The sequence below is a fragment of the Solenopsis invicta genome, chromosome 11 (genome assembly GCF_016802725.1).
Source record: "Solenopsis invicta isolate M01_SB chromosome 11, UNIL_Sinv_3.0, whole genome shotgun sequence".
Classification (NCBI taxonomy): domain Eukaryota; kingdom Metazoa; phylum Arthropoda; class Insecta; order Hymenoptera; family Formicidae; genus Solenopsis; species Solenopsis invicta.
In genome coordinates this window covers 11,233,766-11,247,565 of record NC_052674.1, presented here as the reverse complement: position 1 = coordinate 11,247,565, position 13,800 = coordinate 11,233,766, and the positions used below count along the sequence as shown (strand labels likewise).

At 45.0% G+C, this 13,800-nt stretch overlaps 1 protein-coding gene across 1 annotated transcript; it reads left to right on the top strand.

The window, feature by feature from the left end:
- The first annotated feature begins 1,458 nt into the window (after positions 1 to 1,458).
- Positions 1,459 to 13,555, top strand: LOC105201476 (KAT8 regulatory NSL complex subunit 1). Its single transcript, XM_039455163.1, has 13 exons — positions 1,459 to 2,264; positions 6,293 to 6,665; positions 7,053 to 7,748; positions 7,781 to 8,880; positions 10,059 to 10,561; positions 10,792 to 10,983; positions 11,103 to 11,337; positions 11,591 to 11,698; positions 11,819 to 11,894; positions 12,007 to 12,163; positions 12,357 to 12,577; positions 12,661 to 12,795; positions 13,252 to 13,555. The coding sequence occupies exons 3-13, from the start codon at positions 7,296 to 7,298 to the stop codon at positions 13,396 to 13,398; spliced, it is 3,327 nt and encodes a 1,108-aa protein (XP_039311097.1). The 5' UTR covers positions 1,459 to 2,264; positions 6,293 to 6,665; positions 7,053 to 7,295; the 3' UTR covers positions 13,399 to 13,555.
- Positions 13,556 to 13,800: the final 245 nt, after the last annotated feature.

Genomic DNA, 13,800 nt, shown 5'->3' with positions numbered 1-13,800 from the left:
TGCCGGTCGCAGCAGGTCGCAGACTCAGGAGTGTGTGCGTATCATGCGTTCCGTATCACGCATGATACGCATAATACATCACTTATCCTTACTGTTTACTGAATATTACAAAGATAAATGATACGTCGTGCGTAAAACGAAACGCGCCCTAGCGCGATAATATTACATACGACACATAACGCGTGATAATCCAATGAGCGTACAGCTTTGTTTAGTTTGTGATAAAAGCTGTACACTCATTGGATTATCGGCGTCGCGTGTCGCATCACTGGTTTGCGGCCGACATAACACGAACTGATATCACATGACGACTGATCGCTTATTATTCAATATTTGCGCGCACACACGTACACACACGCGCTTGCACGCACGCACACACGCACGCACGCACACACAATATTCTATTGAAATTCAGAAATATTGGCTAGTGTTTTTATCCACATTTTTTAAACTGTAAAAATCATGTTTTACATACCATTTATGTTAACAATTCAGAAGATTGGAGACAGTAAAAATTATTATATTGTTTAATAATTTTTAATATCGATAGCCATTACATTTCAATTTTTATATATATTTCGCGGGCTCTATACTTAAAAATTATCGACCTACGGTCGATAACTTTAAAGCAATGCCTCATCCATGGCGCGCAACATTAATTCGAGCTCCTATCGATCGACTAATCGGGCGCTAGATGGCACTTGACGCGACATCTGACGGTGACACTATGCAAATCGCGGTTAAATCAGAAAATTCCGCATATCTGATGCAAGTCTTCGACGGCAGGTGCAATACGTCGCGGGTCATTCGACCCTCGCGCAAGAGAATAGCAGAGTAAGCCATCGATTGCGCCACGTTGCACGGTTCTGCGTAACAACAGAGAGAAACGAGAATATCAGTAGGTATCCTGAATATTAATCATCGATTGTCAGCGCAAAGGACGTACTCCATTCACGAGCATATGGAGTGCCATTGAAATAGTATCTCCAATCCCGTATCCCCATTCGCGATCGTCGTTCGATCGGCAATTCACGCCTACGTCGCGCGGCGCGATACAATGCCATATTTGGCACGAGCGAAAGCTGCGGAGACAAAGTCGCGATCTGCGACAACACGCGTCGAAGTCTCGCGTCAGGACGTATCGTATAAATTGTTTAAAATATATACTGTGACACGAGAAAAAAGCGGGCAGAGAGAGAAAGAGAGAAAAAAGAAAAAGAAGCGTAATCGAGGGTAGCTGTTAACCGAGTTTAAATTTGGCGCTCGCGCGAAACGCGCCAGTGGCGCAGCCAGTCCCGGGTCGAGGCGCATGCGCGGCGCGATGGCGCGCGTTCGCGCCGTCGCGGCGGGCATGCGGGTCGGACTTTAGCCGTCGGACGTTGCGGCAACGGCAAACGCATTTGATTGGACGGCGTGTCCCACGAAGGCCACATCCGGCCAGCGGCGCCGCAGTATTGGTCGATCGTGCGCGACGACGGCATCATCGCGGCGATGGTGGCGAGCGAAGTTGGTCGAATTTCCTATATATATTATTGATAAATATCTCGCGTCGTTGCCGAGTGCGTGTCTCCGTGCGAAGCGGAGCCCCGACCGAGAGGAACGGTTCGACGGAAACGTCGTGTTCGCGCGCGCGCGCGCGCGTATGTGTGTGTGTGTGTGTGTGTATGTGCGCTGGTCGATTCGCGCGTGGTTCGACGACGGCGGTTATCTCGCGAGGCGTTTCGGTGCGCCGTGCGTGTTCCCCGAGCGGGCGTGTTTTCTCTCTCTCTCGTGCGCGTGGAAACGAAGAAGCGGCGGTGACGACAACGACGACGGCAGCGGCAGCGGCAGCGGCAGCGGTGGCCCGCGCCGCGGACGGTCGACGTGCAGCACGTACGACGTATCCACCGTTGTGACGACAATTACGTGAGAAGAGAGAGGGAGAGAGATAGAGGATACCGACGGGGAGAAAGAGAGAGAGAGAGAGGAAGCGAGAGAAAGAGAGCGAGGAGAGAACGCGCGCGCGTCGCCTCGCAAACGGAGATCGGCGCTGGACGAGAGCAGCCGAGCGCGAACGACGAGGATTATCGTGTGCGTTTCTGGGTGTGACGGACGTGGTGGTCGCGGTACGGTAACGGTGCGCGACTTCTACCGGCTATATCGTGCACGAGGTGGTGTTGTGTCCGACGAGATTGGCCCCCGTAGGGCCGAGGCCCAGGCAGCGTTCCCTCGCTAAAGCCTGCGGCGCTATCCCACGAGAGCATGCCGAGCCCGGCCACGAAGAGGTGAGAGCGAGCGAGATAGATATAGGGAGGAGCGGGCGAGCGAGCGAGAGAGCGCGATCCTAGCATGGAGAGAGAGAGGGAGAGAATGAGAATGAGAGAGTGAGTGAGAAAGATCGAGCGAATGAGCCTATGGGTGAGGGGAAGAGGGAGAGACAGAAAAAAGAGCGAGAGAGGGAGAGACGACGGAGACGGTGCGCGAGAGCGAGCGAACGAGCAAGAAAGGAAGGAGAGCGTGCGTTGTAACCCGTGAATCCGAGGGAAGCGACTACCTTCGAGGCCTGTTTTTTGCTCCGCCATTGTACATCGCGAGACGACCGACCGTTCGTCCGATCGTCTCGGCAGCGGCTCCGACGGAGGGAGCCGCTCGTTTTTACGCCAGCGACGCGCGGGCGTGTTCCTGTACGGCGTCTTCGTCGTTCGAAGCGGCTTGGAGGAGGAAAAGAGGAGGAAGAGGTGGCGGAGGAGGAGGAGGAGGATATCGGTCGTCGTCGTCGTCGTCGTCGTCGTCGCGGCCCCCGGTCACACCGCCTGCGTGCTCGCGTGTTATTGTTCGGGCGTGCTGCCTGCTCCACGACGCGGCGACGGCGTAAAACGCGCTCGATACTCTCGCCGTCGTCGTCGCGGGATATGAAACGCGGGAGCCGCGCAACGCGGCGGCGGGGTGAGGGAGGTAATAGTGACCGATTCCTGGTAGTGGCGCGTCCTTTCGCGGAGAGTTTCTCGCCGCGTTCTCGCGCGCGACGACGACACCGAGAGGTCCATACGCGAGAGAACGTTGTGCGCTCTTCGCGCCGCTGCTATTATTACTACTACTATTGTTACTACTGACACTACTATTACGTTGGCGGAGCGTGGACGGAGTCTTTTCGCTCCGCCTCGTCATTGTCGAGCGCTTTCCGTTACAAAGGAGAGATTCGGTCTCGTGAGATCGAGCCGGCCCGGATAGAGTCCACCGTCGTCTTCTCTCCTTTCCCCTCCTCCCCTCTTTCTCATCCTCCTCCTCCTCCTCTTTCTCCTCCTCCTAGGCTGCCGTTTATCGTAAACCGGGTAGATAGAGCGGCAGCGGGAGCCGGCTGCAGAGCGTGGAGCATCTTTCGGAACGCTCCGCACGTTCGAAAAATGTGCGGCGCGATGCGGCGCGTTATGCAATAGACGCCGCGCGCGCGGCGCGCGGTCGACATCGGACGACGATGACGAGGAGGAGGAAACGGCGACGGCGGCGGCGGCGGCTTCGTTCTTTTTCATTAATTCGCCGCGAGCGTATCACGTGGTAATGCGTCAGACCGTGTGCCGCTGCTTTAATTTACCTGCGTTACGAGCGCGCGCGCTCCGGTGTACGTATGTATATGTGTGCGTGTGCACGCCGCGCGGCTGATGATAAAATTACGGCACGTTGCGCCGGAAGGCGCGTGTCTCTCCGTGAGCGCGAAGAGAGTTCGCACCCTCGGAAGAGAGAGAGAGAGAGAGCAGCCCGGCTCGTCTCCTGCTCTCCCCCCCCCCCTCTTTTCTTCTCCCCGTTCCTCGCCCATCCGCGCTCCAGCCGGCACTCCCGGTCGAAGTTTCTCTCTCTCTCTCTCTCTCTCTCTCTCTCCGCCTTTCTCCCCCCTCCTTTCCGTCGAATCCTTTTTCCTTTCGGGATTTCACCCGTTCCCGATTCCTCCTCGCTCGTCCCCCGCGTCCTTCACTCGTTCCCTTCTTTTTCCCCCTCGCTCTGAAGCTCTCGCGTCCGTCGTCGCCCTTTGTCTCACTTTGTCGCGGCCGACACAGTACGCCCGATTGCCCCGCCGCGGTGAAATATCGGGCTGCTTCCGGCGCGATTGTACGCGCCACGACGCGTTCGTGCGCGTCTCGTCCTCCTCGTCGCCGTCTTTTTCATCGCGCGCGAAAAATCGCCGCGGCGGATCCCGTTTGCCGTTCGCCATTTCGAGATCGCATTCAATTAAAAAAAGAAACGAAAAATCCAAGTTTAACAACATTTGTCGCGACAGATCGGAAAAGAACGCGTGCGCCGGAACTCCGACATTGATAATGATACGCTTCTAATGATACGCTTCGATAACAGAGAGAGAGAGAGAGAGAGCGAGTAGCGGGGGGAAAATAAGCAGATAGAAATTTGATTGATAAGCGACACGATCGCGGATCAGCTGGCTCCGCCGACTCGAAAGCGTGAAAAGAGAGAGAGAGAATAAGAAACGGAAATATATTTATTTGATCGAAGGATTTCCGCTTCCTCGTCGTATATCGATTGAAATTTCGTTGTTTGTATTGTCGCGGATCATTGTATGAGTCATTTGCATTCATCGGACGCCCCGACGAACGTCTCTCCGTCTCTCCGTGTCGTCTGCTATCAATTGTTCTCGACGCCCCGTGTTTTGCCGATTCTCGTTTTCTCTCGCTCGTGTTCGCGCCCGCGGGATCCGCGACGATTCCGCGGTCGCGTTTATTGCGCAATATTATCTACGCTGAAATGCCACAAACATTGTAACTATAGCAACGTCGTGTCGTCGGGCGCACTTACACCGAGAAAAAAAAAAGTTGACTAAATTTTTTTTAACTCGATTGAATTTCTACAGTCCAAATATTTATGTATTTAAATATATGTGCAGTTAAGTTGAATGTACAATTGCGTAAACTAAAGTTCAAGTATTTTACATATTCAAGTCAAATACATAAATAGTTGAAATAAAAAAGTTTAATTGAGTTGAAAAATTTAGTCAAGTTATTATCTCTTTTTCTCAGTGTAGGAAATTTGAATTCTAATGCGTACTGAGAAAAGTTTGCGGTAATAGTCACCAAATATTGACTGAAAATTGAATAGTTGATTAATATGACCAAAAATAATTTTACTTTTCTAAATATTTTCAATTGTATGTATAGAACCAAGTTTAGTAATATTTTTACAAAATATTTAAGAGAATTTTAATGAAATTAATAAATCAAAATAATTAAGAGATATTTAATAAAATTATTTTCTTAGTTATATGAACCAAATATTTAATTTGCATTATCTCATTCAACATTTGGCAGCTATTACCACGCTGAGGAAAAAAATTTGTTGAAAAACAAAAATATATGATCTATTAAACATTGAATTTTTTCTCAACAATCATTTAGTTGCACAAAAAAGGTTCATTCATATCAACCATTAACATTAATCAAGAATAAACTAAACCAACTCTACACAATACTTAGTTAAGCATATCGAACGGACTAAACATTTTAGTTTTTCAACCAATTTTTTTTCTCATTGCAAACTCCTTTTCTCAATGTACAGTCGAGATCATCTCTGACTGTACATTGCAGCCGAGTGACAGCGAGAGAAGGGAAAAGGAATCGCGCTGTTTTAAGGACCAATTGAGATCATTTTTATCAACGATTTGCCACGATAAGATATCTTTCAAATGCATTCTAACACATATACGCACACACAAACACACGCGCGCGTGAGGCGTTGAAAGTATCGAGTGTGTCGCGACACAAAAATCCTAAAGTTAAACAGCTTCCTGACTGATGATAGTTGTAAGAATCTGATAAGATAAAACCGTCTGAAAATTAAACGTCGTAACGCGCTGTTAAGCGCGTGATTCATCTATTTAATATCCTGGGAAAAATCTATTTTCATTACACTCAATGTACCGTTCAACTGTCGAGATCCAGTCGGGATTTGCCGTTTAAAATCTTTGTAGACTGCGCAAGATGGTACATTGAGGAAAGACGACGCAGAATTAAGTTTGTAAAGGAAAAAAAAAAGAAGAAGAAGAGACGCGCGAATTCGCGCGCAAAACGAAAGTTGCGACGCGCTCGTAGAGGCCTGCGCCTGCATCGAGGCGCATCTCGCTGATCCCGCGTCGGGTCCGATGGTACTCGGACGCGAGTACTCGACCGTAAAACGCTTTCCTGGAATTAAGCTAATGATCATAGTTTGCAGCTTTCGCTGCAGAAGCGCGCGCATCTTTCGCGAGAGACGCGAGCGTGAGGCGGGTTTGTGACCTGTGGCGTTACCTCCTGTTTTTTTTTCTCTTTTCCAGATGCACTCGCAGATGAAGAGCGGTATGCGGAACGTGGTGCGCCGTCAGATATCTTCTGTTTCGACTCGTACGGAAATATTTTAATAGCGCCACGTCGTCAACTAGTAGCGAGCGGTGAGAGGGAAAGAGAGAGACCGCCGCGAATTATTGCGCGGGCGCCAAAGTCCGCATCTGGGAAGTTGGTCGCCCTAAAACAGAATAGCGTCATTTCAACGATTGCAAGCTAATCGTTATCGTCATCGCCGTCATCGTCGTCATTATCACCGTTACTGTAGCCAGACGCTTTTCGTTTACGTTGCGAGAGGGCACGTTGGGTGCGACAGAAGTCGAGAAGTCGTCAAGTATGCTAGGCTTCTTCAAACTTGGAAACGAGGTGAGTTAGATTTGCATTTGAGACTTGGTAATTTTGCGGCTGCTGCTTTCGGAGCGAGAGCTCTATTATGAGCGCGCGCCTCGCGGCATCGCTTTGCGGCGGTTATCTGCGTGACTTAAAAAAAAAATGTTACGTAATTTTGCGTAACGCACAGATAACCCCGTTTCGGCGTGCGATTAAAGGGCTTGGCACTGTTGAGCTTTTGTTTGTCAAAATCATTTCTTCGAAAGATGCATGCACTTATTTGTAAAATTGCAAGTAACATCGTTATTTAATTTCTACGACGTTCGTCCATGTAACTGTCGTTGCCTCGACTCGTTTGTGTGTTAAAATTGATGTAACGAAACGCAAAACGAAGCATGATGTAATATTTGGGGTTTTTTGCAGGGAAGCAGTATCGCCTTGTGATAAACAATGGAAAAGCATGATCGATAACATGGGAGATACCGTGGAAACGACGTAATTACGTGGCCGTGGATGATGGGAGGCCAGTAATAAACTGTTTATTAGAATATAAAGCGGAAACAGTTAAGACAAAGAGTCACACAAGTCGTCGCGGGAACAGCGAAGAGGGCGGCGGAGGAGCGCAAGGGTAAGGGAGGCGCAGGGCAGAGCCGTAGTAATGGATGAATGGGAGTGAGCGCGGCGCACGGGGAGTGCAGGAGCGGCGGACGCGCACTTTGTGGCACGTCGTGGGAGCCTCTGGATGTGGAGGCCGCGGCACTGGCAGCGTCAGTGGCAGTGATGGCCCCTGCTCTGACGGAAGGTGGTCCTCAAAAGCCTGAAAACTTGCTCCCTACCCTACCAGCCGCCAGCGGCTTTCTATCCGCCGAGCAGGCCACGCAGGTGTGCCAAGACCGTGAGATCCTGACCAAGTTCGTGGTGCCGGCGAACGTGCAACCGTCGAAGATCGACGAGCAGTGCTTGCGCGGTATCTCAAAGGACCTCATACGCGATGTCATTAACTCCAAGTATGCAAACGACCTCGACTCGCTATCCGCCTTTACGAACACGTCCGACTTGATCGGATCGAGGAACGGTGCGGCGTGTTTGCAACAGCAGCAGCAGGCGGCGGCGCCGGCGGCGGCGCCGGCGGTGGCGGCGGCGGCGAGGAGGAGGAGGAGGAAGAGGAGGAGGAGGAGGAGGAGGACTTTGAGCGGCCGGTCACGCTGCCGGACGCCGGTCACGCCGAAAGGAAGGTGATCGACATTATAATGAACGACCCATCTATGGGTGATCAAACGAACAACATGGGTTTCTTGAAATCGAGCGTGGACTTGCCCCTGGTGGCTAATGAGACCGAATCAGAAGACAATAAGAATCTGGATGTCGATCAGATCATGGCCTTCGGCACCGATATCACGGCCGAGCAGTGCAACATCGCGAATGTCGCTGATATCGGACACAACGTGGAAGAGATTTTACAGGTCATTAATTCGATAGAGGGTGCAGAGAGCACCGAGAATATTTCCACGAGCGGCGGTGAGCCGGTGCAAGGCGCTGTCGACAGCGTGGAGATGTTCGCTATACCCGAGGAGGGATTCGCATCCTTCGAACGGGATTTACTTAATGACGTGGACGTAATAAGTCTTTGTAACGATAATATGACTATCCCAGTGGACTCGGTGGAACAGCAAAAGTCGAACAGTTTGAGATCGCAACAGGATATTGTGGCTCAGAAACAATTCGAGACCGAAAGGAGATGCGCGTTTTTATTAAGAAGACTGAGGAAACTTCAGACGAGAATAATTGGCAGGCACGTGGCGGAAGAGAATACCGGCGTTCTCGAATTGGCCCATCACGGAGTTAAAAAATATCTTCTACAAGAATTGGTTAATATCGGTTCGAAATCCAATGTGAGAAACTTTCCCGAAATTAGCGGTAGTTTGCATTCGTTTTTGCAGAAAATTGAGAAAATGTGTGTTGCCCAGAGTAACAGTGTGAATCGTCAAAGAGTGTGTCGGTACTTTGGTGGAGGCTCGCGCGATAACGTTGGTGGTACGTCCGGCAGTAACGGTAATCGTCAGCCAGTGTTTGGTACCCCTCAGGTTAAACTCAATGGTGAAGAAGTGGAAAATGTGGCTGGATCTTTGTCCACGCAATTACATATTGTGGAATCTAACTTGGATTCGGATTGTACAGCATCCAGCAGTGGTGGAGAGAGCTGCGATGAAATGCAAACGTTTAACAATGCGCAGCAACAATGTCTGTCTATGTAAGTTACGTTTAACGAGAGATTTAATATTAATTTAACATTAAGCATGAATGCGTTTACACATTCTACCTTTGGCAATTTTGTGCAATTTATTGATTTATAGTTTTATTTTGTGCTTGCTTATTTAAAAGGAAAAGAAACATATAAAAAAACGAGGTCTTTATTCACCTTGAATGTGGTAAAAAAATATTCTATTGTATATTTTTAAATTATTATTTTGAAAAAATCGCTTTCAATTTTTATGTCAAGTTATAAGTGTAATAATTAAGTTTTAATATATTAAAATGGGCTAAAATTTTTGTTATAAATAATTCAACTTACACTATTAATCACCATTATTTATATTATAATTATAACAAAGAATTCAATGATTTAAGCATTCTTTTGAAAGCACATTAGCTTTTTTTATATTAGCATTAGAATTTGGTTTGATGTTATCGTTTGAATTATTTGAACTATTCAAACTTTGTATTCTTAACCTTTAGACCACCGGCTTTGGATCTATTGTAATTCCCTTAGAAAATTCCCGAAATATTATCTTGGATATAATCTGTATAACGGGGAATTCTCCGTAGCGTCTATATTTAGATTTTCTGGCGGTCTAAAGGTTAATATTGTAATAGAAAACCTCCTGTTTATATTATAATTATTCTAGATGATTTCTAAATAGCCTAAAACTTTCTAATTTTTGATCATTTATAGTTCAAGAATTACGCTTTGATGTGAAAGTAAACGGTAATTTTCTTAACTTGGCCTCTAATATAAAGTTTTTAGTTTGCACAGGAAGTTATAAATATCATTGCTGTTGAAGAAAACGGACCGAATTATATTTTTTGGCTCGGTTCTGGTTTCTTTATTATTTATTTATTTATAAAGCACCTTATTTCGAAAACACGTTTATGATAATTTGATAATTTAGCTTATGATAATTTAACATTCGGACTTTAATGCATTTTGTCCGCAACAATATTGTGGATATTTGAGTTATATTTATATTTAAGCGATTTTGTAAAATGGGACGGTAAGATTGAAAGTAACTTGTTTAATTTGTCCATGCTTCTTAAGGTCTCGGCATTTTGTATAAATTTTTACGATAGGCTACGCTGATTTGTTTACGTCATATGATATTTAATTTTACAAATCAGTAGGCCAATCGTATTGTTACATTATTTGCACAGATCCAAAAGAGCAGCATGGAGATATGCACAGGATCGTGCTGGTGTAGCATCACGGTGGACCTGGCTACAGGCACAGATATCAGATTTAGAGTACAGAATTAGACAGCATAATGATATGCAACGGCAGGTCAGGGCCTCGAAGGGCCTGATCGTTCTCGATAATGCGGAGACCGTTAATGGATACAGTGGCGCTCTACCAGGGTCCACTGGACGATACAATTCGCCCGAGAGTGAATTACCAGCTAGTAGGACGCGTCCATTTATATGGAATTTTTATAGAAAGCGAAAGTTAGTGCACGTGGACAGGCTACATGAAAGTTCAAAGCGTGCAGCTAAAGCGTCAACTGTGAGATGCAATTGTGATCATGTGCTGCCTGCGTGTGCTTTATGTACAGGAAGGCTAGATCCAATGCAGCCACAAGAATCAATTGAACAGCTTTCTGTACAGGAACGTGTAGCACTTGTTGATCCCAGTTTTCATCCGGTGTTGTCATTCTCTGATGGTATGTTTACTCACGAATAAATGTTTAAACTGGAGCTTCATTCAATTCTGATATATATATTCACGTATAGGACGTAATGTATGTATACAATCTAGGAAAATTTATACTTTATACATATTCATAAATTAGTCTTTCCTACAGTGTTAAATTTTTTAATGAAAGCTCGAAATCGTTGAGTAACAACGAAACATTTTTTTGGCTGTATCTCTCACATCTTTTGTTTATTGTAGAAATTGTACATGGAACACATTTAGAAGCTATTATGAAATCAGTGGAGTGGCAGCAGAAAATGTTTAGAGGCAATTTGCGAGTCACCCGGGTGAAAGATAAAGATAGCAACGAAAGAAGAAATAAAAAACTTCCTAGTAGAACGAAATATACCGCGCGATTAAAGAAATCATCCTCGACTATTCTTACAGCAAGTACGTATCTCGAGGACGTAATTTTGCAATCTAACGTTCTTGCTTATTAAAAGAGCGAGTCACTCCCATTGTTTGCTTTTTTCTTCGGTCTGAAATAACGTGTATCTCTTATAAAGCAGGGATCAAGAGAAAGATGTTAAAAAATGGAAAGAGAAATAGAAATCTCAGCCATGAGAGAAGCGTGCCTGGATTGAGCAAGAAAAAAGTATCAAAGTTGCCGACTGAGGATGACGACGACGTTAGCGCGCTTTCAAGTTCCAGCAAACATTCATCCCCAGTGCCTTCTCCATTGCAACACGTTACTGCCTCGACGGAGAAAAACATTGTTAAAGAAAAAAGTTCCAATTCGCATGGGTAAGCGACGCAACGTTCACGCACAATTGCTTTTCCATTAGCGAAATCACTATATCGATCCGCACGCGAAGTTTACCATAATACGGAGTATGAGTACTTGGGAATATGAAATGGAGAATGATTGTGTTTATCACTCGTAAAATCGTCAGCCGTCATTGTCCTCCTGTAAATTCATGAGAAAATACTAATAAAGTATCATTTTGCAAACTTTACATGATTCATTTCTGATATATATATATATTTTTTTTTTTAGGCGTTTGCGACAAAATTCATACGACATCGACAATATAGTCATTCCTTACAGTGTCGCTGCTTCAACTAGACCTGAAAAATTACAATACAAGGAAATATTGACACCAAAGTAAGATATTACATATCTACAATTCGTTGTCTCAATTTCCAAAAAAGTTTAATTTAACTTCATTATTGTTGTGTCATATTTTAATAGCATTATTTTATTAACATTACTTTCTTATTAAAGATGGAGATTGTGCGAGGAATCCATGAAAATGGATGTGAAAAACGGTGTAATGCACAGGTCTGATCAGGACAGTGACGTAAGTAAATAATGAGAGATAATCGCGATAAAAAGCAGCACGATAAAATTAAGTAACATATTATCTTCTCTTTTGTAACTATGTTAATTCATTAATCGTATGATTCTGCCAGTTTGAAGATATGTCGGACGAGACGATCGCTCTGAGGCACGAACGTAGCGAACGTGAAGAATACAAACGTTTTATGACGTATCTCAACACGCCAAATCAACCTCGTATTCGTAATCGTCGTATCGACAGCAGAGCAGACAGTGGTGCGAACACGCCAGGTACGTAGCCTCGCGTTTAATCATGAATTGTTATCATGCCGCTACTACGAACTGTTTGCTACTATTTTCATTATTTTATATTTTTTTCTTTTAAGATATTTTTTTAAACGGTTCTCTTGATATTGGCACAACTATGTAGCACATTAAATCAATGAAATTATATCTTTATGAAAAAAATATTATTTTCCTTTAGATCCTATGTCGCCGCACGCGAGCAGTGACTTTGGTGGAGACGTGACGTCTCCAATCACGTCTCCACCTGCCACTCCGTCTCAGGTGCAGGACACAGAGCCATCGGGTTTAGATTCGCACCGACCGTCTGCTTTACAAAACTCCCTGCGACGTCGTACTATGCCCACTCTAAGACTTGGGAAAGATGATGCTACGGCTACATTTACCGAAGATGAGAACGAAGTAATTATACTTGCAGTATAATGATATCTCGTTTAAATAATTATCATATGATATATCGTAACGTTCCTGAAATTTTCGTACAGATATTGCCGTACGAGCCAAGAGTATTCCCATTATCCGAAGAGGTTTACGACAAGATGTTGGAAGTGATGCCAGACGGACACTGGCAAGCTTCGTCAACGTCTTTATGCTCCCGTGACGAAGACAAGGGCGATGATGTACGTACATTATACTTGCACTGATACCTCTTGCATCGAGTATCTAAGTGAGAAATTTTAATTATATTAAATGTATGTGGGTGTGTTAGTACTGATTATTAATATACACTTTGAGCCAACTTTCATGGCTCCTCTCGAGGCTATTTCCGGTAAGCAGTACCACTTGACGCTTCATATTCTTCTGTAATGTAATTGGTTTTATTTTTCATCTCACATACACATAGACACGCAATTAGCAAATGTTTAATGACGAGAAAAAGTATCGCGTTAAGTTAATAAACGCGATTATTATGTATTTTATAGAATCTTTTACACGACTCTAGTTTGCTCCTTGGTTCACGCAGCTGCCATATGAGAGCTTGCAACTTTAGAGTTTTTTCGCAAAGTGACCAATCGGACACAGGTGATTGCCAACGATAACGGTTGTATTTAATATTCGTATTTCTACGTTTCTAGGAAGGCGAAATGGATTCTCCCGAATCGGATTCAACCGAATCAGCTTGTTGCGATATAGACGGTGAGGATCCCAATGATCCTGAGTGGACGGTAGCTGATGATAGAGACACTGAAAAGGAGAGAATACGTCCGACGGCTAAAAGATAGGATATAAAACTCTTAATAAGTACCGTATGTCTACATCGTTACTATATGCAGAAGCTACCTGTCAATTGTTATATATACCTGTCGGTCATGTAACATTGCACCTTAAGTTAATTACAAACCTGTAAAGTGTATTATAAATATAAATTTTATAACTTCATTCTCTCTGCTTAAATTAATGGAAAAACCTTAATTATTATTGCTTTTTTTTAAGTATTGCTATTTTGGCCAAAGCATTAGAACTCTAGCGTCGTATTACGTTTAAAATACGCATTATTGATTTTCCTGCTCTGTTACACAAATAGTAGATAGTATTAATTCTCTGAACGAAGTGGAATCTCACAACAAATTGAGTGGTTTTGTATAAAATTGTATTTATGTTGCGATCGGAACTCTTCACTTTAA